This window comes from Bipolaris zeicola (assembly GCF_000523435.1).
Source record: "Bipolaris zeicola 26-R-13 unplaced genomic scaffold scaffold_46, whole genome shotgun sequence".
Lineage (NCBI taxonomy): Eukaryota > Fungi > Ascomycota > Dothideomycetes > Pleosporales > Pleosporaceae > Bipolaris > Bipolaris zeicola.
In genome coordinates, this window is record NW_006912095.1 from 15,778 (window position 1) to 37,801 (window position 22,024).

The 22,024-nt window shown below is 51.7% G+C and overlaps 10 protein-coding genes across 10 annotated transcripts; 3 read left to right on the forward strand and 7 right to left on the reverse strand.

Moving 5' to 3' along the window:
* Positions 1-261: 261 nt before the first annotated feature.
* COCCADRAFT_25017 (uncharacterized protein) lies at positions 262-2,231 on the reverse strand (the record flags this gene model as incomplete). The annotated part of the gene is made up of 9 exons (XM_007712555.1): positions 262-405; positions 544-674; positions 718-952; positions 1,317-1,449; positions 1,640-1,767; positions 1,867-1,885; positions 1,917-2,099; positions 2,141-2,163; positions 2,196-2,231. The coding sequence occupies 9 exons, from the start codon at positions 2,229-2,231 to the stop codon at positions 262-264; spliced, it is 1,032 nt and encodes a 343-aa protein (XP_007710745.1).
* A 1,624-nt stretch (positions 2,232-3,855) lies between these two features.
* Positions 3,856-5,538, forward strand: COCCADRAFT_35478 (uncharacterized protein; the record flags this gene model as incomplete). The annotated part of the gene is made up of 5 exons (XM_007712570.1): positions 3,856-3,927; positions 3,981-4,313; positions 4,375-4,654; positions 4,707-5,014; positions 5,068-5,538. The coding sequence occupies 5 exons, from the start codon at positions 3,856-3,858 to the stop codon at positions 5,536-5,538; spliced, it is 1,464 nt and encodes a 487-aa protein (XP_007710760.1).
* A 2,116-nt stretch (positions 5,539-7,654) lies between these two features.
* COCCADRAFT_35479 (uncharacterized protein) lies at positions 7,655-10,116 on the forward strand (the record flags this gene model as incomplete). The annotated part of the gene is made up of 5 exons (XM_007712571.1): positions 7,655-7,843; positions 7,953-7,988; positions 8,040-8,837; positions 8,890-9,807; positions 9,931-10,116. The coding sequence occupies 5 exons, from the start codon at positions 7,655-7,657 to the stop codon at positions 10,114-10,116; spliced, it is 2,127 nt and encodes a 708-aa protein (XP_007710761.1).
* Positions 10,117-10,924: 808 nt separating this feature from the next.
* Positions 10,925-11,231, reverse strand: COCCADRAFT_3764 (uncharacterized protein; the record flags this gene model as incomplete). Its single annotated transcript, XM_007712546.1, has 2 exons — positions 10,925-10,950; positions 11,051-11,231. The coding sequence occupies 2 exons, from the start codon at positions 11,229-11,231 to the stop codon at positions 10,925-10,927; spliced, it is 207 nt and encodes a 68-aa protein (XP_007710736.1).
* Positions 11,232-11,767: 536 nt separating this feature from the next.
* On the forward strand, positions 11,768-12,267 carry COCCADRAFT_92235 (uncharacterized protein; the record flags this gene model as incomplete). Its single annotated transcript, XM_007712572.1, has 2 exons — positions 11,768-11,966; positions 12,074-12,267. The coding sequence occupies 2 exons, from the start codon at positions 11,768-11,770 to the stop codon at positions 12,265-12,267; spliced, it is 393 nt and encodes a 130-aa protein (XP_007710762.1).
* A 246-nt stretch (positions 12,268-12,513) lies between these two features.
* COCCADRAFT_92151 (uncharacterized protein) lies at positions 12,514-15,363 on the reverse strand (the record flags this gene model as incomplete). Its single annotated transcript, XM_007712573.1, has 2 exons — positions 12,514-13,724; positions 13,782-15,363. 2 exons carry the CDS (start codon positions 15,361-15,363, stop codon positions 12,514-12,516), a joined length of 2,793 nt encoding a protein of 930 aa, XP_007710763.1.
* Positions 15,364-15,908: 545 nt separating this feature from the next.
* COCCADRAFT_92190 (uncharacterized protein) lies at positions 15,909-17,338 on the reverse strand (the record flags this gene model as incomplete). The annotated part of the gene is made up of 3 exons (XM_007712574.1): positions 15,909-16,662; positions 16,713-17,089; positions 17,294-17,338. 3 exons carry the CDS (start codon positions 17,336-17,338, stop codon positions 15,909-15,911), a joined length of 1,176 nt encoding a protein of 391 aa, XP_007710764.1.
* A 334-nt stretch (positions 17,339-17,672) lies between these two features.
* COCCADRAFT_92109 (uncharacterized protein) lies at positions 17,673-17,840 on the reverse strand (the record flags this gene model as incomplete). The annotated part of the gene is made up of 1 exon (XM_007712575.1): positions 17,673-17,840. A coding segment is annotated over one exon (168 nt), but the record flags the coding sequence as incomplete, so codon positions are not given.
* A 91-nt stretch (positions 17,841-17,931) lies between these two features.
* Positions 17,932-19,218, reverse strand: COCCADRAFT_25023 (uncharacterized protein; the record flags this gene model as incomplete). Its single annotated transcript, XM_007712556.1, has 6 exons — positions 17,932-18,299; positions 18,450-18,458; positions 18,629-18,651; positions 18,752-18,898; positions 18,946-19,075; positions 19,128-19,218. 6 exons carry the CDS (start codon positions 19,216-19,218, stop codon positions 17,932-17,934), a joined length of 768 nt encoding a protein of 255 aa, XP_007710746.1.
* Positions 19,219-20,729: 1,511 nt separating this feature from the next.
* On the reverse strand, positions 20,730-21,221 carry COCCADRAFT_65305 (uncharacterized protein; the record flags this gene model as incomplete). Its single annotated transcript, XM_007712576.1, has 1 exon — positions 20,730-21,221. A coding segment is annotated over one exon (492 nt), but the record flags the coding sequence as incomplete, so codon positions are not given.
* Between the last annotated feature and the right edge of the window lie 803 nt (positions 21,222-22,024).

A 22,024-nucleotide genomic window follows, 5' to 3' on the forward strand; every position in this document is an offset into this window, starting at 1 on the left:
GTTCCTTGGTAGGCGCCAGCCCGGCGGATGGGTGAGACTGGAGGTGCAGGGCGTTTGTGGTGTAGGCAAGAGCTGAGGGCGTCAGTGTTAGAGAGTGAGGTGACAGGCGATGGGCGGGTATATTATGGCGGACGATGGTGTGCCGCAGGCGGAAAAGTGTAAGAAGGGCCGGCGCTATATTATAGAGGGATAGGGCGTGGGTGGATATATTGCAGAGCACTCTCCAGCTTTGGACGCGGCCCCTGGCACGGCGTCGAGGTTTCAAGTACAACCACGACCGGGCACGGGCTGGGAACGGGCCAGGGAACCCAGCAGAGCCAGCAGAGCCAGCAGAGTCAAGGCGCGAGTCAGTGGGGCGGGCCTGTGCGCGATGCCATCATTAAACGTGCTGTCGCTGTCGCTCGACTAGTTGTCGTCGTAATAGTCGTTGCAGTGGGTGATGATGATAATGATGATGATGATGAACGGGGGGCACGAGCAGGCCAGGGCAGGGCCTCTGATACCCACACATCCACACACACACACACACACACACACACACACCTCTGCTACAGTGTACACCGGGTTACCTGCCACACCACTCAGCGCCGCCATCTCATTGCTGCGGCCAGCTGCTGCGTGTGCTGCGTGCGGTGCTAGCGAACGAGCGTGACGGCGAGAGCGGCCCTGAGTGGCTGTTGGCCCCGTTTCACGCCCTCAGTCTGCACACGCACACACAGCACACCATAGGGCCACAACGGCATTGCGCACTCGGCCTCCACCCACCCATCCATCCATCCATCCATCCATCAACCCATCCATCAGCCCAGAAACGAGCCCCATGAACTGCACCGTTCGTTCCCCAGCACCACCCGGCGTTGCGATGGCAATGCGACGAGTGGGCGGCAGGCGGCCGTGATCGCCATCCCTTCATCTCTCGTGCTCCTGTCTCGTCCGTTCTCGTCACGCTCGCCTGCCGACTGCAAGCGTCCCTGTGCCGGTCAGGGGCAGCGGCCGTGGATGGTGTGGGGTTGCGAAGAAGCTAGCCGACGCCATTGCCGGATTCGCTCCAGCATGCCGCTCTCAAGTCGTATTGTCTGCCCGCTCCACCCGTCGTGCCATTTTCCATCTCTTGGCTGTCTTTTCTCTCCGTTTGGTTGCTGCCATAGTACCGTGTGTGCTGTATGTACTGTATATGCTATCTGTTTCCCTGTCAGCTTCTGCATCTTTGTTTTTCCAGTCTAGACCTCTCTATTTACACATGTATACAAACACACGCACACACACACACACACACACACACACACACCTGTCTTTCCTCCGCTCCGCGCACTCACCAACTCACTGGCCCAAACATTGCTATCTGGCTGGCTCCGAGTCGAGGGTTGTGCCGCCGCTGGGCAGTTCAGGTACCGGGACGTGCTGAGGGCCTTGCCTGGCTGTGCCCTGGTTGTGGCTCTGGCTCTGCTGCTAGTACCAAGTAGTGAGTAGTAGTAAGTATTCTGCTCCTACCACTCACTAGTAGCATCCTCGGGCCCATGTCACCTGCAGCTGTGCCTGCCTACCTGCCTACCTGCCTGCACTGCGAGCGCCGTCACCGCCATCCCCTATCTGGCCTGTCGCCTGCCCACACCGCCAGCATGCCCTCAGACCCACCTACAGCCTCTTCGTCGACATCAATAGCCACTCCAAACTCTGCCCGAGATTGCTGTCCTCTGCTCCTCTGCCCACGCCCGGCTGAGCGCCTGACCAGACCGCCACATCAAGCTCGTCTCGCCAATCTGCCAGCTGCACACGTAGATTGCTCCACGCCCATGGCAACGCTTACGCTCGGAACTCAGGCCCGTGCCACCTTCTCTCCATTCAATCCCACCACCAAGCGCCCACTATCCATCGACCTCTAGCTCTATCCATCTACGTCGCCAGTAATTACTTACATTGTAGACACGCACACCCTCACATCTTCAGCCCCTCTACTCTGGCCTGCATCATCACAATCATCTCGTGTTGCAACCCGCTGCACTTCGGTTTCACCGCTCGCTTTTTCTTCTTTGCACCCCCGCCCTCTCTCGAACCGTTTGTGCGCCAGCACGCTGCAAACGCCCTGCGTGTTCCTTGTCCTGCAGCAACGCCACGCCCAACCGTACCGCGTGCTACGTACCCGAACAAGTCCCTAGCACGTACCTACGCACCCAAGTACCTATCTTCGTACCTACATGTCCAAATGCACTAGCACAGTACCCACCTCCCATGCCCTGCTGATCGCGGCATTAGTCACTCCACTGCCGCTTGACCATCGTCTTTAGCTCCCACTGCCATGCTGACGCTGCACGCGTTCCTGAAGCTCGCTCATTCCACTGTTGGTCTCAGCTCCATTTACGAGGCTGATGTCATAGCCGCCCCGTCGTTGCCTGCCAAGCCTCACCGCCTGACTCCTGGCCGTGGCCTGAGGAAGGAACCATCGCCCCACCTGCTGCTACTTAGTCGCTACATCCTAATACTTGCCTGCACTAATACTTAACTAACTCTCTTCTGCTTACTCACTCTCCACCCAGCCCTCTGGCTTCCCTATTAATACTACGCACATGGCTATACTTACTGACCACCAACCATGCTGACGGCATCCCATCGCCACACTCATCCCATCAGCCCTTTTCGTGCAAACAGCCTCGTGCGCCGTGTGACTCGGCAACACCCGACCAAGCCAGGGCTATTGTCTGTGAGACACAAATCCACACCGCTGGCCCCCCCCCCCAAACTCGCCACAATCGGCGCCATGTGTTGCAAGGTAGAATACGGGCACCACTGACCTGAGCTTTTTCGCTAGTAACCTCAGCGATGACAGCCAAGAGACATGGCATCTAGGCAGGCGTTGCGCTTCTTCCCGTGACAGGTGCCCCGAGTACATATCAGCTCGAGAGACCCTTTGGTCATGAAACTGACCAACCCATCTCAAGGCTTGAATCAAACACTAATACGCAGCAATCCACAGCCAAGTGTAGATGATACCTTTAAACAACAATCACATGCACGTAAAAACGGAACAGTTGGACTATGCCTACCCTCTGCTCGGCCTCGGACAAAGCAAATTAGCACCTAGATTGTTCTTGCTATCTCCACAGTATGCGATATTCGTCCGGATGTCATGGGCATGAACCTTAATGATACTTTCTTAGACAGATGAACATTTGAAATCATCCACTCACAGTTGACCAAATCTTTCCAGAACATGTCTAGCGTTTGCAACGTGACCTGACAACTAACCCCCGACGCGGAGTCTTCTGCCATCATTGCATCGACTCGACGAATCATAGCCCATGCATTACATCGGATCGATAAATCTTATTTCTTCGCCTACCAAATGCCCCCAAACCCTTCTGATATGCAGCTAAACGTGCATGGATTGTTTCCTCCATCTGGCCTAGTGCTCCTTCCTGACCCTGTAAGTAAACAAATCAAAGTTAGTCTTGTCGCCATCAAACAGCCAACCCCGCGTGTTTGCTCTATACCATTGCTCATGTCTGTCTACTGGCCACTGAACTCCTCCATCTGACGTGCTTCATCTCGATTACTCACCGTACATGACTGCGCAGCATCAGAATTCATCAAATCCACGTAGCTATGTATTCGCCCCGACGCCGGTGCTTACTACATGTCACCGCGGCCCTGCCGCTGCAAGCATTCATTTACGTCGTCGATACCTTGCTGGTCCATTCAGAGAGCGGTCAGCCCTCAACAGAAGACTACATGTATACATCACTTGAGGGGTCACATCAAGGCTATTAAATGGGACCGCATCCCCTACAGTCAGCTTTGTCGTTTACTACATCATTACCTAAACCATCTTTGTGCATACCCGTTCTCGTAGTCGACACTATGAGGTATTCCATCATATTCACTACGCTTGTTGCTAGCGTTTCTGCAAGTGACAAGCCGGCCGTGAACCCCGTAAAACGCCGACTGCATCTTAGCAAAACACTCCATTTTCTAACAATCTCCAGACACTGCTCAAGTCTCAAATCCTTCGTGATAACCTATTGGCCGGTGCACAAAAACTGGAAGACTTTGCCAATGTCACCCCAAACAAGAGTCGAAGCATGGGTAGCCCAGGACAGGTGGCAACCCTGAAGTGGCTCAAAGATAACCTCGATGCCCTCGACTACTACGACGTTTCCCTTCAGACATTTCCCTGGGTAGTTTCCTGGAGTGACCAAATAAACTCCTTCTCCATCAATGGCACTGCCCTATCGAATTTGACCTCTTCACTCTTTGAATATTCTCCCACCGCAAAAGTCACTGCCCCTTTGATCATCGTCGAGGGTGGATGCAACAGGGTATGCTTGTGAAACCACCTTGGTAGACCATTTGACTTGCAACTAATCTTGAAACATCCAGACGGATTATACTCCCGCAGTAGCTGGCAAGATTACCCTCATAGCCCGTGGGACGTGCGACTATGGTATCAAATCTGCTTACTCTGGTGCTTTTGGAGCTGTCGGATCTATTTTGTACAACATTGACGACAGAGGCCCTGAAGTTGGCACTCTGCTCGCGCCTCCTCGGCCTGAGGGCCCATACGTCCCTACCCTGAATATCATCAAGAATGTATCCACTCCCATAGTGGCGGCACTCAAACGCGGAGAAAAGATATATGCCAGTTTCGATGTCTACTCAGGTAAGTCGTTTATTGATTCGAGGAGGCAACATGACTCACACGAGTATCACAGACATCCGCAACATCACCTCATCGAACCTCATTGCTACCACCAAGTCTGGAGACCACAACAACAAGCTCGTTGTCGGCGCTCACTCGGATGGTGTGCTTCAGGGTCCAGCAATCAATGACGTTGCAAGTGGCCTAGTTGGGGTCTATGAGGTCGCCAAAGGACTGTCAAAATACAAAATCAAGAACGCGGTAACATTTGCCTTTTGGACCGCCCAACAGGCTGGCTGTCTGCCTGGCTCATCACATTTCATCAACAACCTCACTCCAGCTGAAAATGCCAAGATCCGTGCTTATTTGAATTTCGACCTGGTACGCATTACATTTCATGCTTTGTAGATGTGGTTGCTTATGTTCTGCTCTAGCTTGGCTCGCTCAACTACGTCCACCAAACCTATGATGGCGACGGCAAAGCCTTTGGCACGCCTGGACCCGACGGCTCCACTCAGATACAAAATCTCTTCCAGCAGTACTTCAAAGCTGCGGGAACAAGTACTATCCCAAAGGAGTACGACGGGCTCTCCGATCATGTACCTTTCGTCGCTGCTGGCATTCCCGTTGGAGGAACTTCGACAGGCCGAGATATACAGAAGACCCCAGAGCAGGCTACCATTTTTGGTGGAACAGCTGGTGTTGACTACGACCCTTGCTTTCACTTGCCATGTGATACAGTCAAAAATTTGAATCTGGACGCCTGGGTCCTTCACACCAAGGGTATTGCCGAGGCTGTTGCCACCTATGCCAATTCCTGGGAAGGATTCCCAAAGAGGACTAACAGCGCGGCAAAGAGAAGCGTAATCCGCGCCAGAGAGAGTAAAGAGAAATCACATGCCTAAGGGGTTCAGGTTAATGATACAGTTTCTCAACCACATGAAATAGCAAGGTTGCAAGACATATGAAGAGATAAATTTGTCAATATACAGCATACTATGCAACTAAACATCAAGTTGAAAAGAGACTTCCAACTGCAACCAAGTTCATCTTCTGGCAGCGCTTTGATATCCTGCATCTCCCAATGTACCTTCACCTCACCACATACTTCCACAACAGCCCAGCCAAAATCGCCATAGTCGCCACGCTGACACCACTACATCCCACCCAACCTTATTCACCTACTTTCGCTTATGATTCGGCTACCGGGGTTGCAGCCGAAGAACAAGGTCAGAGGAAACACGGCCCATATCCGCACAAAACCCCCATCCCGTCCTGTACGCACAAATTGCAAGACCAAGCAAAGAAATTCTCATTAATTAGCTTATCGTCTTCACCCGGCGGAGAAATCAACGCCCCAAAATTTTACCGGCCTTATCTTAAACCACATGCCCCCCGCCCCCATGACTTAATTCCACATACGATGTGCACACCCATCCCAAGCCGTTACCTGTCAGCGCGTTTGAAATATAGTGTTTAATAACCGAGTGCTCGGTAGTTGTGGGTCTGAGCCCGCAAGACTATTGTTTGAGACGAGTAACGGGGACCGTGTTCTTGGAAATTTGGAAATTTGAGTGTACGAGAGCGCATTTTGATAGCGGTTTTCTTGCGTCGTGCGAGCAGGGGTGGGGGATGGGGGGGGGGAGAATGTGCGGAGATTACTAGGAGTGTGGGTCAGGTGATAAAGATCACGTGAACACGTGTCTATATTGTGATTGCAGTTCCCACTCGACTTGAGCAAGTTAAGATATGCATAAAAATCGTAATGAAATCAGCTGTGATCGTCAATGATAGAACAGACTTGGAGACTTGGCTTGCTATGCGGCTATTCCTAATCCATACAAGCAGGTACAACATATCAAATCGCAATTTCTCGTACATATGATCATCAAGACCTATTAGATATCCTTGGGTTGACCAGTTCGGCGGAGGAATAGTATTCAATCAGCTTCCTACTCACGAATCCCTGCTGTCGTATGTTTTTGTGAGAAATTTTAATATTCTTTTCCACTCCAACCCAAGATCACGTGATGATCACTGGCATGTAGTGCTCGCTTCAAGTCTCCAAACTGTCTAGACAGCTCCACCCCACCCAACCCTACTGTCGGCACAGACTACTCCGCATCGCCGATCACAAGTCTAAAATAGTCCACCGTTTCAAGACATTAACCACCCAAGGTAATAACAGCAGCATCTAGATACACTACTTTCAGCTCGAAATCTAGAATGATAAAGGGGTTCAGTTGGCATCCCTTTCAAGCATTAATCTCTCCACTTGCAAAAATCAAAGAGCAAGGCGTGATAAGACCATCCAAGCAAACCTCCCAATTGTACACGGCATATGTGGGCCAAGCCGGGAAAAGCAACGAAAATGTTTGTTTGATGCGGCTGAAGGGTTCCCCGCGGGCCTTCAACTTCGCGTCTGGTTGTGGTAAAGCGGGAGAGCATCTACTTATTTATGTGTCACTATAGTGCATCCAACCGACTTTTTGTACCTCGAAACACTGCATAAGACAACAGCAGCACCTCTTGCACTTGTCTCCACGCGCCTCTCTCCCCTATCTGGCTCAGCGCGAATCCATGTCACGTCTCATGCATTCGATCCCCTCTCCCATTGTTGCTTTTCGGGGGGGGGGCTTGGGACCTGTCGGTGGTTCCAGAGTCGACATGCATGCCCACACCCCCTCAACACTACAGCTGTGTTTCCAAGATCCGTGTCTTCCGTGATGGGCGATTGTCCAGGGAGTTTTGAGTTGAACAAACGAAAAAAAAAGAAGGAAAGAAAAACTGAATCGTGAGCATAACATATGGGTGGTTGCCCCCCTCGTTGGACGAATGTAAACAAAAATCCCTCTTTTCCCACATGGTAGATCAAAATTTGTTCGCCCCCCAGTCAGCCTTTGGCTTTGGTTTTGCACATCTTCTTGTACAACATATAGTAGTCCGTCGGCGCTTGTGGCCGAACCGTTCGGTTTGGTTCGTTTTAGTCTCGACATCTACGTTTCTCGCCTACAAAGAAATATGAGGCAGCAGGCCATGGATGCCGGTGGGCATGGCTACGAACCTCAGTCGGCTCATAGCATGCCCATACCGCGTAAATTATGGGAGCATCCGGATCCAAAGTCGACGGCCATGTGGAAATTCATGCAAAATGCAAATGCTAAACATGGATTGAAGATGGAGGCAAGTGACTTGCCTCTTTATTTTGAGGTTTACAAGTATTCAGCCAGTATCTAACATATGAGAACAGACCTATCGTGATTTATACGCGTGGAGTGTTGGTCCAAATCGAACTGATTTCTGGGATGACGTATGGAAGATATCCAATTTGATTTATTCTGGTTCCTACGATCAGGTAAATTCTACAATCCACAACCTCTACGTCGCTCTTCGCTGAATACACTAGGTCGTCGATACTTCGATTCCCATGGAAGAAAATCCCCACTGGTTCCAGGGCACATATCTCAACTTTGCGGAAAACATTCTCTTTACAGCATCTGACACGGATTCATCGCTTTGCACTACTTTACACAAAGAAGACGACAAAATCGCACTGACAGAAATCCGAGAAGGAAATACAGATGTCGCGCATCTAACTTGGGGCGAGCTTCGCCGCCGCGTAGGCCTTCTTTCGAATGCACTGCGTGCAAATGGAGTGCAGAAAGGAGATCGAGTCGCCCTCGTTGCGTCCACTAGTTTCGACACATTCATTGTCTTCATGGCTACAGTCAGCTTGGGCGCGCTCTTCAGCTCCAGCAGTACCGACATGGGCGCAAAAGGCATTCTCGAGCGCCTCGTGCAGATTAAGCCAAAATACGTCTTTGTGGACGACTGGGCTGTGTACAACGGCAAGACGATAGATCTACGGTCCAAGATTAGCCAGCTTGTTGCTGGCATGCACGACGTACCGGAATTCGAAGGCGTAGTAACACAGCCCCGGTTTCGCGGCTGTCCAGCAGGCATAGAAGGGCTGGGCAGTACGCAGACACTCGCGACCTTTTTGCAAGCAGCGCAAGGAAACGAGGACCTTGTTTTCGAGCGAGTTGCGTTTCGCCACCCTTTTCTGATTGTGTATTCTAGTGGAACGACAGGTGTGCCGAAATGCATTGCGCACTCGACTGGCGGCGTGCTGGTCAACGTGTGTAAAGAGAGTATTCTGCACAAAGAAGTGACGCCGGAAAGTGTGGTGCTGCAATATACAACTGTGAGTCCTACCCTCTTTACCCATTCCTGCAACTAACAATGAATCAAAATAGACTGGCTGGATCATGTACCTCGTCTCCATCCAGATCCTCCTCTTCGGCTGCCGCAGCATCCTCTACGACGGCTCACCCTTCCGCCCAACCCCCCAAGGCTTCCTCTCCATCCTCTCCTCGCAGCGCGTCACAGACTTTGGCACATCCCCCCGCTTCCTGCACGAGCTTCAAAAAAGGAACATCCGGCCACGCTCGCTCTTCGACCTGTCACACCTCAAAAGCGTAGGCACAACCGGTATGGTACTCCCCGAAGCGCAATTCACCTGGTTCTACGACGACGCCTTCCCCGCCTCCGTCCACCTACGCAACATATCCGGCGGCACCGACATCGCGGGGCGCTTCGGCATGGAAAATCCACTCGAACCCCTATACGCAGGCGGCTGTCAAGGCCCCTGTCTCGGTACAAAAGTCGAAGTCTACAACGCCCTGATCCCCAGCGGCCAACCCGGTGAAGCAGTGCCAGACGGCGTGTCTGGCGAGCTAGTCGCCACGGCCTCGTTTCCCAACCAGCCCGTTTGCTTTTGGGGCGACGACGCCAGCGCGAAAAAGTACAAAGCAGCGTACTACGCGCGGTTTCCGCACGTCTGGACCCACGGCGACTTCATCCAGATGCATCCCGTCACGGGCCAGATATTCTTTCTCGGGCGCGCAGACGGCGTCTTGAATCCGTCGGGCGTGCGTTTTGGGTCCGCGGACATTTACAGTGTCATCGAAGCGCATTTTCCAGAGGTCGCAGATTGCATTGTTGTTGGGCAGCGCCGCCCCCACGATGCGGATGAGAGCGTCATGTTGTTTTTGAAAATGGCACCCAGATGCGAATTTCGAGAGGCGCTGGTCGAGCGGGTTAAGAGTAAGATTGCCGAAGAGAGGAGTAAGAGGCATGTTCCGAAGTTTGTGTTTCAGACTTGGGAGATTCCGGTACGTTTTCTTTTCTTTTCTTTTCTTTTTACTCTTCATCCCCTTTATAGAGAGGGAAAGGAGGTGCGTCAAAAAGTGACCAAAAAAAAACAAAAAACTAACATCCACCATCACCACCACCAGACAACTGTAAACCTCAAAAAAGTCGAACTCCCCGTCAAACAAATCGTCTCAGGCAAGAAAATTAAACCCAGCGGCACACTACTGAACCCCCACTCACTGCAATTCTATGAACAATTCGCAAACGTAGAAGATGTCGTTGCGAGACTGAATAAAGAAAAAAAGGTGAGGAGGAGATGTACATTATAGTTCGCCTCTCCCCCACCCTTTCTTTCTCTTTAATTAGCCCTTCATCGCAGAAACTTGACTGGGACAACTTGACAAATGTGGCTAGCAACTGATTCTTTCTTTCTTTTTTTTTTACACGCTTTTTCACGAACAACGATCGAGATGAATATGTAGGCGGAGAAAGCGTGTGGTTTTTTTCGATTCGATACCAAGCATAATGTTTGTCGGGGGGTTTCTGAGGCGTTTTATATCTTTTCCTTTCAGAAAAAAAAGGGATATTCCTGTTTTCTTTCTTTCTTTTGTTGGCTCGCGACTTCTTAACACTTTTTTGTCTATTGGTAATGTGGAATGATTGATTTTGTTGAAATGAATGATTTGGCATTGCTAGTGTGGATGGGGGGGGGGGGGGGGATGGTGTATGGGCAAAGATACAACAGCCAAAACACAGTTATACCATAGTGACTGGCGCGTTGATTCAATCCCAAAACGTGACATCATCAACTAGTCGTTGCATCCACAAAGGCATTTCCACATATTCACTCCCACTGCAAACGTGCTAGTAAGTCGCATATAAGGGCCATAAGCCCGCAACATTGCTACCGTAAACATTTGCAAAACCATGCAAGTAGAAAAACCCCATTTCCTCAAAAGTACGGCGTGACACACTCTCAACGAGAAATTTTTTGCCCTCGCCCATTTACGCCTGTAAACGCCCTTGATCCACTCTCTTGATCCCCCTCTGGCCATTCCCCCCATCTCTTATTTCCTTCAACAACACACCACCGTTGTTACAAATCGTATCCTAGTCGCGCAACCATCGACCCCACACTCAGATCTTCTCAGCAACCTTGTTCTCTGCTCACGCGTTAGCTTCGTGCCCATCTCCCCATTCAATCCCCCATTCAAAATATCCAATTCTCCTTCTAATGAGAAAGAAAGAAAGAAAAAAACATACTCTGCTGCGTCAAAAGAAGTCCGTATCGCTTCTTAATAGTGACCCTGTGCCTGCTGTACTTGTCGTCGGGCGAGAAGCGCGCCGGGTGCGCGCTCTTGCTGACCTCGCCATCAATCACTTTCTTGAGCGTGTAGATGCGCTTCGACGGGTTCGCCGGGTCGGGGATGTACATGAGATGCATGCTATGCGTTTCGTTAGCTCTGCGTCCTGGTTGTCTCTTCTGATTTTTTCTTGCGCGCGCACAACGGCGGCGAGGAGGGTATGCGACGTACGTTGCGGAATGCAGTGAGCGCGGATTTGCAAAGAGAAATTGTATATTGCGTAGGTGGTTGCGTAACGGGGAGGTGGGTGAATGGTGTAGCAGAAAAGCTGGTCGGTAGGTGTAGCTTCTGGGAAAGTTCAGAGTAGTCGGCATTTTTTTCTCGTCGGACCACCGAGCTGTTCCCATTTTCGCCAAGACGCGCGCTCGACCGCAACGTATCCCTGCAATGAATCGGTAGCCAATCAGATACCAGCGTGTTTGCACTGTTTGCATTCCCCCGATTTACCCAAACCTCCACATCATCCACTTCGCATGTTCGAGGTGCGCATCCCCGATCCCATATAGCTTCGAAGCCTCGTGTATTTTCCCTCCTCCTTCAGGTCCAGTCATTCAATTCTGTTTCGCGCTCTAGAAAAAAAAGAAGAAAATAAACTCCAAGGAGTTTTCAAGAAATCATGTCACGCCTCAACGCCCTCATCCTCCTCCTCTTCACCTTCGCCTACCCCATAACCGCCCAATTCGGCTTCTTCGACCAAATGTTCGGCGGGGGGAACCACGGCGGTCACAGCCACCACGGCGGCGGTGGCCACAATCACGGCGAAGCGCAGAACGTGCGGAGCGATAGTAGTTGGTACCAAGCACAATATGAAGGCGGTAAGTAAAACTGCTCTACTTACATCTCCCTCTCCCCTCTTCTCTTCTATCTACGCATACATTTTTTGGGGGGGGGATTTCCCATGGCTGATAATAAGATAAAATAGCACAATGCTCACACTACCTCTGCCCCGGCACACTTTCCTGCGTCCACTTCCCGCATCACTGCCCCTGCGCGTGGGAGAGTGTGGAAGATAAGGTTGAGCTTGGGAATGGAATTGCGGTTTGTGGATCAAAGGGTGGGTGGAGTGAGGGCGAGTTTGCGAAGAAGGTGGATTTGGCGAGGAAAGGGTTGCTTTGATCTTTTTTTAGTCGGGAGAGAGGGAGGGGGATACGTGATGCAGTTTTGGGGGGGTTTCGAATGGAATGAGATGATAGAAGATTGTGGTATAGAAATCGATGTCGAACCTCGTGCAAATGCGGACTTGGATCATACCAACAATATCATATTCACATTGAAAAAAAGAGGGCGTTCATGCAAGCCAAGAAAACGCCCCGGTAAACCGCTTGATCCAAGATCCCCACTAATATCTTAACCAAAAAACATTCATGCCCGCTTAGCATACTTGTACCGATATGCCTGCTTCCCATCCTTCGCATCCCTCTCATCTTCAATACCCAATTCCTCTCTCCCCCACTGCCTCATTGCTACCTTGCCCAACATCTCCCTCTCACTCTCCAGTTCTCTTACACTCTCACTCCACTGCCCATCGCGCTTGCCCACGAGCGTCTTCGCCTTTTCCTTCATCAATTTACTCAATAGCGCTGCCAGCTTCTCGTCCATGGCTTTGTTGACAGCCTCGTGATCTGCTTCTTTAGTAGCAAGGAGAGATTGTAGAGATGCGTTTTCTGCACGAAGGGTAGAAATGGTGGATTCGAGTGTAGAGATGGTGGGAGAAGAGGAGCCCGAGCGCGTCGACTTGTGCGTCTTGACTTCTTTACGGAGGGCCGAAACTTCTGACTTTAGAGATTTGATGTCGGCAAGTTGGGTGCGGATGATGCTGCAGAGACTAGTAATCTCCGTGACTTGAGCGTTGGTAGCCGTAGCGGATGAGTTGGTTGTCGCATCATCGCCGTCCACGGTAGAGTCGTCATCGTCTTGGCTCAGGACCTGTTGTGCTGCACTGTTACGCAGTGTCTCGACTTCTTCCTTGATCCGCTTGAGGTCTCGTGTTATGCGTCGCTTTTCGCTGCGCTCTTGCTCCAGGAGTGCGCCGGCTTTGCGTACGGCGTCTTCGGCCTTGTCGCGTACTTCGTCCATTGTGGTGTCATGTTCTTCAATCATATCTTCGTGTTGCGCTCGTAATTCTTTAAACTTGGTCTCGACCTCGGCCTTCAATTCCTTCATCTTGCTGAGCTTCTTGTCAATGTCACTGACACGGCGGTCTGCCTCGGCTCGAGCTTCTTTCAACAGATCATTAGCATCTTCTAGGTCTCGTTCGAATCGCTCAGCATCGCCTCTTGCTTGGGCACTTTCACGGTGCGCTTCTGCTAGCTGCTGACGAAGATTAGCATTGCCAGCTTCTAGGCTTTGCAAGCGGCCTTGGTAAGTGTTGATTCGATGCTCAGCCTGCTCCTGCTCCTCAATAACATTTCTCATCTTTTGATCCTTGGTTGCGAGCTCGGACTGCACAGACTGAAGTTGGGACTGGAGGGAACGTATGCGAGCCTCTAGCTCAGTGACCTGGCGAGGCTGTCCATCATTGGTAGTCTGATCGTTCCCGGTAGCCGTAATTCGAGCTCGAAGTGACTGAACCTCTGTTTCCAGAGAGATCGTCTGTTGAAGTTGTTGGTCTTTTGCAATATTATCTGCACGTGCAGAATCCAGCTGGGACTGGAGAGAGCTAATGCGAGATTCCAATTCATCAGGCTCAGTGCGCTGGCCGTGCCCAATAGAGACATTTTGCGCCCTCTCGAGTTCAGACTGCAGCGCACGAAGACGAGTGTTGAGCTCGAGATTTGTTTGAAATAATTGCTGCTTAGCTGCGGCATCAGCCTTCGCACACTGAGCTTCAAAACGCGCATTCTGCAATTCCCCTTCAAGCTTCACAATGCGTCGAGTCTGCTCGGAGGCGGTTGCTTCGACGGCAGACCAGATTTGATTCTTTTCCCGTGCCTCCTCACGTGCCAGCTTTGCTTCGGCTGTCGCCGTTTGGAGATTGGACTGAAGAGCATTGGCTCGTGCCTGAACCGAAGACAGCTGCTCGGCTAGCAGCAATCGTTTGTTCTCCGCATTCTCGTCCGTTTTATCAGACCGTTGTGCCTCTGTGCCTTTCAAGTCTTGGACCTCTCGCTCATGCGAAAGCTTAGCGTGCGACAACTCGGCTTGCACCTCGTCTAGATTCTGGCCTTTTGTCTTGATCTCTTCAGCAAGCTGTCTGTTTGACACTTCGAGATTTTTCCGCTGGTGCTCAATTTCTTCAAGCGACTTCAACCGGGCATCAGCAGCTGCACGAGCTGCATCATGATCAGCACTTTGACGCTGCATGCTCTTTTCTAAGCTCGACAACTTTTCCTTATGTTTGTAATTCTCAGCACGGGTGCTTTCGAGCTCGGAACGGGTATACGACAAGATGGTTTCGAGTTCCGTGATGCGCGACCTTGAAGATGATTCTTGCTGTTCGAGCTGGTGCTGCAGCTCTGCAATCTTGTTGCGGGCAACGTCCTGTTCGTTCGTATCAATGATGGCCGAAGTGTGCCGTATGACGGTCTCTAGAGTGGGTTTCCGTGGAGTATCATAGTCCTCGACAGTAGGTTGAAGCGATCGCGCTTTTGGTGGTGAAGACCTAGGAACTTGCAGGAAACTACGCCGGGGGCCATGCAGTGGTGTTCCGGTAAGGGCGCCATCCATTTCCGTGTCTGGAAGGTTGCTGAGGAAGCTGCGAACCTTTTCATCATTCTCCATTGATCGTTCCGACACTGCTTTGCTGTGCCGGCGCTCTTCCGAAGAGCCATTTGCGCGCCTGTTGGGTGACACGGTACGAGACGGCTCGTCTGACCGTTGCTTGGGCTGTTCGACCACGACTACCGGTTCACCCACCTCGGTCGCCTGCCGCCCTTCGCTGCCGTCCGGTATAGCATCCATCCGTGCGGTCGGGCGCTTGGTGTTGGCTTCTTTCCGCGACTTGATTTGCGCCAGGGGCAGATCAGCCGTCATCCAGTAAGTCATGTTCATAGTAAAGTCTTCTGGTCCCTCGATCTCGCTTGTGTCTACACGGTCGACGGGCGGCTGATGGCTATGCTCAAGCTCGGTCGATTCGAATGTCGAATTGAGGCCTAATGCGTCTAGATCCATCTCATACTGCGATCCATCTTGTGAGGGCGGACGCGACGGGCTGCGTTGGGGCGATTGAAAACGCGTCGGGCTTGCCGTGTATGAGGAATGCGATGGCGCCATTTTTGGTGGACGCGTTGTGCTCACTGCATTCAGATTAGGACTGTGGTGCGGGAGCGGATAAGAATTGGGCTGATATGGATGTCTGTTTGTTGTGGAAACGCATTTCTAGTCTAGTGTCATGCACGTCCGGGGTTAAGGAAGGGTTCGCGCTTATTCCCGGCGCGTTTTGACCCGGTCCCACGAGGAACAGGTGTGGACCCTTCTTGTCTGGCTCCCCACTACCATTGTACATGTGTATGAATATGAGACTGCATAGACAGGTAGCTACATGCACCTCGAAGAGCGTAAGTAGAGTACTTAGAATCAGCACATTGTTTTTGGATTGTGACAAATGGAGAGAGAAGCAAAACATACATAATACCCCCACCATCATGTCAACTATACTACCGAGAGTAAATGCACAAAAAGATAACAACCCCACACCGTTTTTGCGGCCAATCAGCCAATGCATGCGCATCCAAGAAAAAAACTCCGCCCAGGCTACAACAATGCGTAAAATCATCAAGTAACAGTCGCTTCACATGGCCACGGCTTCGTCCAGTTAATTACTCATTTGCAGCCGCCACACCGTTTTCTGCGCCTCGCAAAGCACCCAGCGCCCGTTGCAACTCTTCCTCTGCAACCATGACTGTACCTGCCCTCGCAGTGCTTAAATAGCTCATCTCAACAGGATCCTGCAGCTGGCCCGTTGTCTCGCCCACTAGCCGACCCGCCACGCCACACACGATACCCGTACTCTCCATGGGCAATTCCCTCAGATCAAGCGTAATAGGGGTAAGGAACTCGTCTCTCGAGCCCAGCAAAGTATCTTGGGCAAAGTGCGGTAGTAGTGTGTGATCCAGGAGCAGGGCGGCCGATTCGGTGTCGGTTAGCGTGAGGGATAAAAATTTCGGATAAGGCTGTGTAATGAGACATTTTACAAGGCCAAGATGGAGTGCGTCATCGGCAACAGTGGTCCTGCTGTTGCGGTTGCGCGCTTGATTCATGCCATCTCGGCGGCCTGCGCACTGCACCAGGCGGATGCTAGAGTCTACCGTCGGTACGATGTTGCGGCGCTTTAGGGTAGCAAAAGTCTTTGTTTGCAGTTCGGAGATGGTGGTTGGGGGTGGGCTCCTTGGGGGTTGGACTTCCAAGGAAGCAGCCGAATGTTTGCGGCCAGGCTGGAAGGAGTTGACATACGACGAAGTGTCCTTTTCGAATTGGAACCCGCGCTCCTCGAGTGCCTGCACGACTTGAGAGCGGTGCCGAAGGGGCACGAGAATGTAGTCGGAGAAGTAGGTTGTGATGAAGAAGATGGGTCTAACGTTGCGTCAGCCTTGGATCGTCTTGCATGCAACAATAACACTCACATGCCCGCAAGGGCAAGAGGACTCGTCAGTTCAAGGACACGTTGGCCAGCATCCAGTCCTTCGCCGTCGACTTGCATGACGACAAAGTCGTCCGGAGTAATGTTGACGGATTCTCTGGACTCGGCATCGAGTAGAGCGAGGACAGGTACAAACAGTTCATTGGCAAGCGCCCTCGAGCACACGATAGAACATTCGACTGGGGTGATTGAAATGTTTACGAAAGGATGCTCGCAGGGCCAGCCGTTCAGAGGCTGTACAGCACCCGAGCCATTGTCTAAGCCATCGCGAGTTGCATTAGGCAACACTAGCTGGAGGATGGACTGAAGAAAGGTACGGTAGAGGCGCAATGGAATGTGTATCAGAGCAAGCTCTGTATCCTTGGAAGTGATCATGTTAGCTAAAGCCGACTTGCGAGGGAGAAAAACTTGGTGCGGCAGGGGATGATAAGACGTCGACCCTGCGCAAAGGCGTGCATGAGGGACCCGCCACCAAGGCCGCCCCCGATGTAAAAGGCAGATTTTTTTTTCTTTTCTTCCCTGCAATGCAGCAAAAGGAGCATGATAAATGGAGAATCGACGTACCAGAATGCGGATGTTGGCAGAGAGAAGGATTAAAGAAGACTCCATTACGCAGGCCAGCGGCAAGATAAGAATAGTAAGACGGCGATGGTGGTGATTGATCGCGTGGTGGCAGGGTGCCTACCTGCAGCAGTTTTCCGATTTGGTAAGTCGTACAAGACCAAACAGGCTGCTAGCACAATGGGGCAAGCGTTTGGGGATCGTGGGAAAAAAGCAAGGTAGGCTTTTTTTTTATTCCGACGCTATCACGAGAAGGAAGGGTAGATGCGGGGGTGGGAGGTAACCAGATTATCGGTTGATGTGTTCTTGTCCTACGGGCCAGTGCGAAGTGTCGTTTTTGAAGCCGAAATTCATCCCCCAAAGTTTGCTGAGGAGAGACGAGTCAGGTGGATGATGAAAGCAGGAGTGAGAAGAGCAGAGGAGAGAGAGGCAGAAGCCGCTGTATGCGACGGCAGGACGTCAGAGTGGAGGGCAAGGGTAGGGTAGGGTAGGGGGAGGTCAGGGTGGTCAGGGAGAAGTCTGGGGTAGGAGATGCAGGTAGCGTGGGGATGGCTGCGGATTGGAGAGGTGTAATTGGCTGGTGGGCTGGTCGAGGGTAGGAAAAGGGTCGACGAGGGCTAGGGGAGGGTTAAGGTTGGTGTTCAGGGCAGGGAGTGCAACGCGCTGGCAAAGGCCTTGGACGGCGTGGGATGGTCGGTCGGGTCCGAAACAGGCGCGGCGCGTAGGGCGGAAATGGTGCCGCTGACGTCGATGTTGAGGAAGCGTGGGGGAGAAGGTTGGTGTGTATGGATGGATGGATGGATGGATAGATGGATGGATGGGCCTGTACGTACCGGTATGGGTGCGTGAGAGGGAGCCGGGGGGTGGATGGGCGTTTTTGAGGCAGCGTCGACGCTTTTGTATCTGGCGCCGACATCGATATCGCTAGTAAACTGTGACTCGACGAGGGAGAGACTCGGAGAAATTTCCACGCCCGTCCGCACCATGCCCATCGTAGAACCGCCATGTCCTGCGACACAAAGCAGCGAGTAGTCGAGCAGCACATTGGACATGAGCATGGCATGAGCCGTGTTCTGTATTCACTTGGGGTTGCACGGCGCCATCGTTGCAGCAGGCGGTTGGAGGCCCTCTGGCCTGGTGAGAGGAGCTCAACACCTACCACTCACGACTACAAAAACCACTGCTACTACTACTACTACTACTACTAGTATGGCCCCACAGCCATGCTATCTATCTTGCTTGACTCGGCACTGCGATATGTATGCGCCCGTGCTACTACTAGTCGCCATGCTCCGTCCCATGTCCATCCAGCGCAGTCCCCACTGTCCCGTCACCAACCGAGGAGCGTCACCGACGGCCATCTACAGACACACGCAAACACACACTCATACATAATATCAGTACTCGGCCCATGGGCGTCAGCTTTGGAGTGCCGTCTCGTGTCACCACCACCACGCCTACCCCGCATCCACGCCCTCATGCTCATCTCGTCTGTGCGCCTCACACCGCAGCAATGACGAGCACACGACTCGCTCCATGACGTGCTCGCGCCTCCAAGCCAACACCACGGCTACCTGCAGCTCGGGAGAACTGCGTTGACAAGGCCGACTGCCGTAGTACATGTACCAATACTACACTACCTACACTACACGTACGCTTGTACACATGTACACCCTCTCAAGACCCTGAATAGGTCCGATTCCATCCCTCCTCCGACCCCACTACCACCACCACCGCCATTGCCATCGCCGCCATGCTCTACTGGTATCGTCAACTGCATATGCACTGCATGTTTCAGAGTCTGAGAATAGAAGACGTAGAAGAAGAAAACGCTTACGCAGGGCGTCCTCTGCATGACCAGCGTGGGGTGTCACTTCCAGCTGCCATTCTGATTGCACTCGCTCTCTCTCTACCCCTCGCCAGCGCATCCTTCGACTCCGCTATTCCCACCCATTGCCTTGGTGCCTCCACTCTCAACGGATGTCGGGACACGACCCGCTGTGCATGCCATGCTCTGGATCCCATGGACCTTGCATCCAACGCTGACTCTCTCCAAGCCAATCAATGCCGTCCCCACACAAAGACGGTGGCTTGCCCAATATGACTACGCCCAACCATTGCACTCCACCACGGTACCACCGCAGCACCGACTAGCCATGCAACCATTTATCTTGCAGCAAGCCCACCGTCGACTTCTTTGCCGAGGCTTGCTTCTCGTGTTCACCCTATATTGCACACAACCCGACTGGACACTAACTTACTCCCTAAACAACTTGCCACCGATCACCGATAGACGACATGCTGCTTGATTAGACAAATGCCGCACTAAACAACTCGTGACATGTATCTCGTGGCACAAGCTCATTCACCAATACAAGACGACCCAACTATCGCCCTCAGCGCCAGAGAAGAAAAAGAAAAAGATAGAATCCCCAAAAAGCTCCATGAAGCGTCGTGGCTCTAACGAATAGTAACGTGTCACCCAATTGTAAAGCGTTGGAGGGGAAAGCTTCCGCACGGCACATGAATGGATATGATTTCCAAGTGTCAACACGGATAAATGATATCCACCAAAGCGGAGCCTTTGACTTTGATTGCAACCGTTTTGACACTGGGAGTTCGCTTTCCATGTCGTAGAAGTAATGCGGCCTTGGTTTTGGAAAGAGAGGGAGAGCGTCCGTCTTGAGCTCGTCTGAGCCTTTGCATTGTTAGTCATGTCTCAACATCTCAAGCAAAGCCACCCCGAACAATACAACTGCCCTAGAGCTTTGCTTTGCGTTTCCGCCAGTTGGACTCGTCGTACATCGTTCTTCAGTCGCCCAAATGACATACATAGAAGTGCCCTGGCGGTTTTGCTTGGTAGAGGAAGTAGCGAAACAATGCCTCCAGGCATCACCCGAGGCTTTATAGTTAGCCAAGACAACACAAGAAGCTTATTCTAGCTACCAACCATAATTCAATAAGAGATTAAGATCTTCTCTAATTCACACTACATCTCGGCAAGTGTACGGTAAGCTAGACGCACAACCATCAAGGTGTAAGTATTACGATGCTCGGTGATTTCAATTTAGTAAAGCCCCGCGCACATTCCTTTCGCAACCAGAGTCTAGCCTATAAGGTTCAAATAAAGCTTTATCACGGATCCATAGATACTATAAGAGAAGTGTAAGCAATAACAAGCTATGGTGTCGCAGTTGATAACGAGTTGTTTATAGATACGCCGATGCCCAGAACTCGAACCACCACGCGCAACGCATTCAAGAAGGTAAGCAGATTGGTGCAATCTCCAATTCTCAACCTTGCAAAACTCAGGCTATGCCATTATTCAACGATTGCATTCATGCTAACATAATCCCTAAACGACGAACTCTTCGTAGCTGGGTTGCACGACGAATCAAGTAGTAGACGCAGATTGCAGGATTTCACTGAACGTCTCTCTAAGCCAAGTGCTATCCAACACCATTGGCAAAGTGCTCCTCCGCACTGGATCAAGCTCTAGCATCGCAGCAATAACGATTCTCGCTTTCTCAAGCGGTATCTGGCACAGCAATCGATCCTCATCTTCACTCTCCCCACACACCCTCTGATCCCCAACTTCCTCCATATAAATACCGAACGCTTCATTTTCTTCCAGTCCTCCCAGTCTCATCTCTGGCTCCCAGGGATACACACCTAGCCACAACCTCACAAACACCACAGCAAGCGACCACACATCCGCCTTCTCCATATCAAAAAACTGCTCTCTATGCACTTCCGGGGCCATAGTAACCGGCGTCCCAATCCAATTCGCCCAGCTAGCGATTCGCGCGCCCGTAAGCAAATTCCGCGACGCAGCTGCGCTGCCAAAATCAATCACTTTGACCGTACCGTCCCGCGCCACCATGATATTTTCGACCTTGATGTCGCGGTGCGCAATCCCGCGTTCATGCATGTGTGCAACGGCGCCAACGACTTGCGTGAACAAACAGCTTATGGCTGAAAAGGACCATTGTCGCTCGGCCCATCTGTCGTAATCGAGAAGGTCTAGGAGGGCAAAGGGGATGTATTCCATTTCCAATTGCCAATAACGACTCATGCCGGACGAGACATAGTTTAACGAGTGCGTTGCTGCGATGTTAGGGTGGATGAGGGTGTGGCCGATCCAGTACTCGTGGTGGATCCGGTCTGGAGTTGTGGAGTCTGGGAAGAAGCGCTTCAGCACTGTTGCGGATGAGGTGGAGAAGAAGACTTGGCCATCTGTGCCCTCCCCGACTGTGTTGTTTTCTTGGAGATTGGGGGCTAGCTCTGGGTAGATGGTGTTTAGGTCAGCAAGACCGGGGTTGCATTGCCATGGGATGGAAGATGCTTGGGATTGTTTGAGGATTGAGAGGATGAGGATGGCGCTGAGTGGGATTGAGAGCATGATAGGAGAAAACAGAAGAAGCTGGGTTCGGAAGGAAGTAACGATAGCGAAAATGTACGTCGGTTTAGTGACTATTTCGAAGCTGGTCGCAGCTACGCTCTAAGGCGATTAGGAACTACTACTACTCCATTATGCATACCACAATTCGTCATGATGCTGAGCTTGCATCGACTACAGACTTCCATTTGCGAATCTCACACTATAACAGGGGTCTGTGAGGCTGATTCATAGTATCCTTGCATGGATCTAGGCGGAAAATAGAAAAAGCCACCCGCATTCAGACGCTTGAATAGTAAACACAAGCTTCACAGCACACAATAAGCTCACGCTAC